The sequence below is a fragment of the Wasmannia auropunctata genome, unplaced genomic scaffold, assembly GCF_000956235.1.
Source record: "Wasmannia auropunctata unplaced genomic scaffold, wasmannia.A_1.0 LD336063.1, whole genome shotgun sequence".
NCBI classification, from domain to species: Eukaryota; Metazoa; Arthropoda; class Insecta; order Hymenoptera; family Formicidae; genus Wasmannia; species Wasmannia auropunctata.
In genome coordinates this window covers 32,341-34,105 of record NW_012026827.1, presented here as the reverse complement: position 1 = coordinate 34,105, position 1,765 = coordinate 32,341, and the positions used below count along the sequence as shown (strand labels likewise).

The 1,765-nt window shown below is 34.4% G+C and overlaps 1 protein-coding gene across 1 annotated transcript in view; it reads right to left on the bottom strand.

Annotated features, from left to right (window-relative positions):
* The window catches only part of LOC105450349 (rhomboid-related protein 2-like), an 18,979-nt gene that overhangs the window by 8,267 nt on the left and 8,947 nt on the right, over nt 1–1,765 (bottom strand). The window contains exon 2 of the mRNA XM_011690140.1: nt 1,169–1,339. Within this exon, the coding sequence (XP_011688442.1) occupies nt 1,169–1,339 (171 nt within the window). The remainder of the gene's footprint in view (nt 1–1,168; nt 1,340–1,765) is intronic.

Below are 1,765 nucleotides of genomic sequence, written 5' to 3'. Positions count from 1 at the left end.
CTATTGTTTATGTTTATTTTGCGAGTAATTAAATCAAAACTAACATATTTCGTGAGCAACAAATTAGCAACAAATTCTGACGTTATTTTTATGCATAATTTTGTTGTCATATATATATTGTTCTGCTAACTTAATCTTCCTTTAGCAGAACATCATTTTTAAAAAAAACTAATAGAGCAACAAATTATTTTCTTTGGCAACTTTTTAGCAACAAATGAGCAACAAATAATTTCACTAGTTAGAATTGATTCTGCTCATTTTGTTCTGCTAACTTATAAGACGTTATTAGTAAGCCTAACGAGATTTATAGCCTACCAGTTAAAAGATAATAAATTTTGTTTCTAACCATAAACTAAAAACCTATTTATATTTACTTTCAGACAAGATACAAAAGCTAGAAGTTAACTTTGTTCACTCAAAATAGCGGTTCAAAAGACAAAATTTATTGCCATTTAGCAACATCACTGCCGTCTGTTCTAATATTGCGTCATCCGTACCCCCATCCTTCAATCAACACGCCGATTGTCTCACAGGTACTATCTCTAGCGGTAAATGCTTGAAACAACTCTTGTCCGATACTATCGCTGTTCGATACTACCCCGACTTTCCCCTACTCATTAGTATCAAAATTATTGAATTGCTTGTCAATTTAATTATAATATTATGTATTCCGGATTCAATTTAGAGTTGTGTTTCAAGTTTCAAGACCGACAAAAATATTTGGCGTGCAGTTTTTTTGAATTGGGCATTGTAAGATTCACACATAAATATTATTAAGCGCCAATATTTGCTTTGATATATTAGACGTTTCTTATCTTAGTAGTTTGATCTATTATATAATGCGCAAAAAGATAAAGCATAATAAGTGATGTTACAAATCGATCATCATACAATATCTCTCAAAAAATTTTATTTTTACTCTCTCTCTCTCTTTCTCTCAATATTCTTTATCGCACTTCCTCTTAATATTATGTCATTCTAAATATTCTGTAGATACGTTGAATTAACGGTATGACGAAGAGCGTTTTAATTCGACGGTATGGGAAGGTTATCTGGAGTAATCGTGGGCAAAAAGGATCGTCATCGAAAGGAGGGGCTCGTTCCCTTAAACGCGGTGTCTCAACGCGCCAACTGAACGACATCACCGCAATTTACTTGATTGGCTCACCTCGAGTGGAGTAGCCAGGACCAGCTGAATGACCACGTTGAGTGCGAGGTGAAGTGCGTTTGAGTGCAACAGCATGTAGGAGGCGAACCTCCAGCCCTGTACCCTCTGACGGGGATCGTAGACCAGCCATCTCCGTAACGTCGCCTCGTCTCCCAGGCAGTGGACGGTTATCTGTTAAGAGAGAAAGCACGTTTAATGCGTGCTTACCTTTGCCGCGGAATATTATTCAGAGAGGAGGGCGGCGTATACCCAAGAACACGGAGATAATTACATCATGTCGCTATTAGAAATAAAATTAATTACAATTGACAATATCTCTATTAAAAATGTATGTGTATAATATTGAACTGTTGAATACATTAAAATATTTCGCATAATTACAATCAACATTACAATTAGGTGATTGAGCGAAAGTGTTGCATAAATTTGATCCATGAAAGTGACGATTTGATATATATAAAGTAACTGTAAAAGTAACTATTAAATTAGTTACTAGTTACTCGTACTTAAAAAATTTAAGTTAAGTTACAGTTACACATGAAAAGAAAGTAACAAAGTTAAGTTACAGTTATTGAAGAAAAGTAACTGTAACTGTAA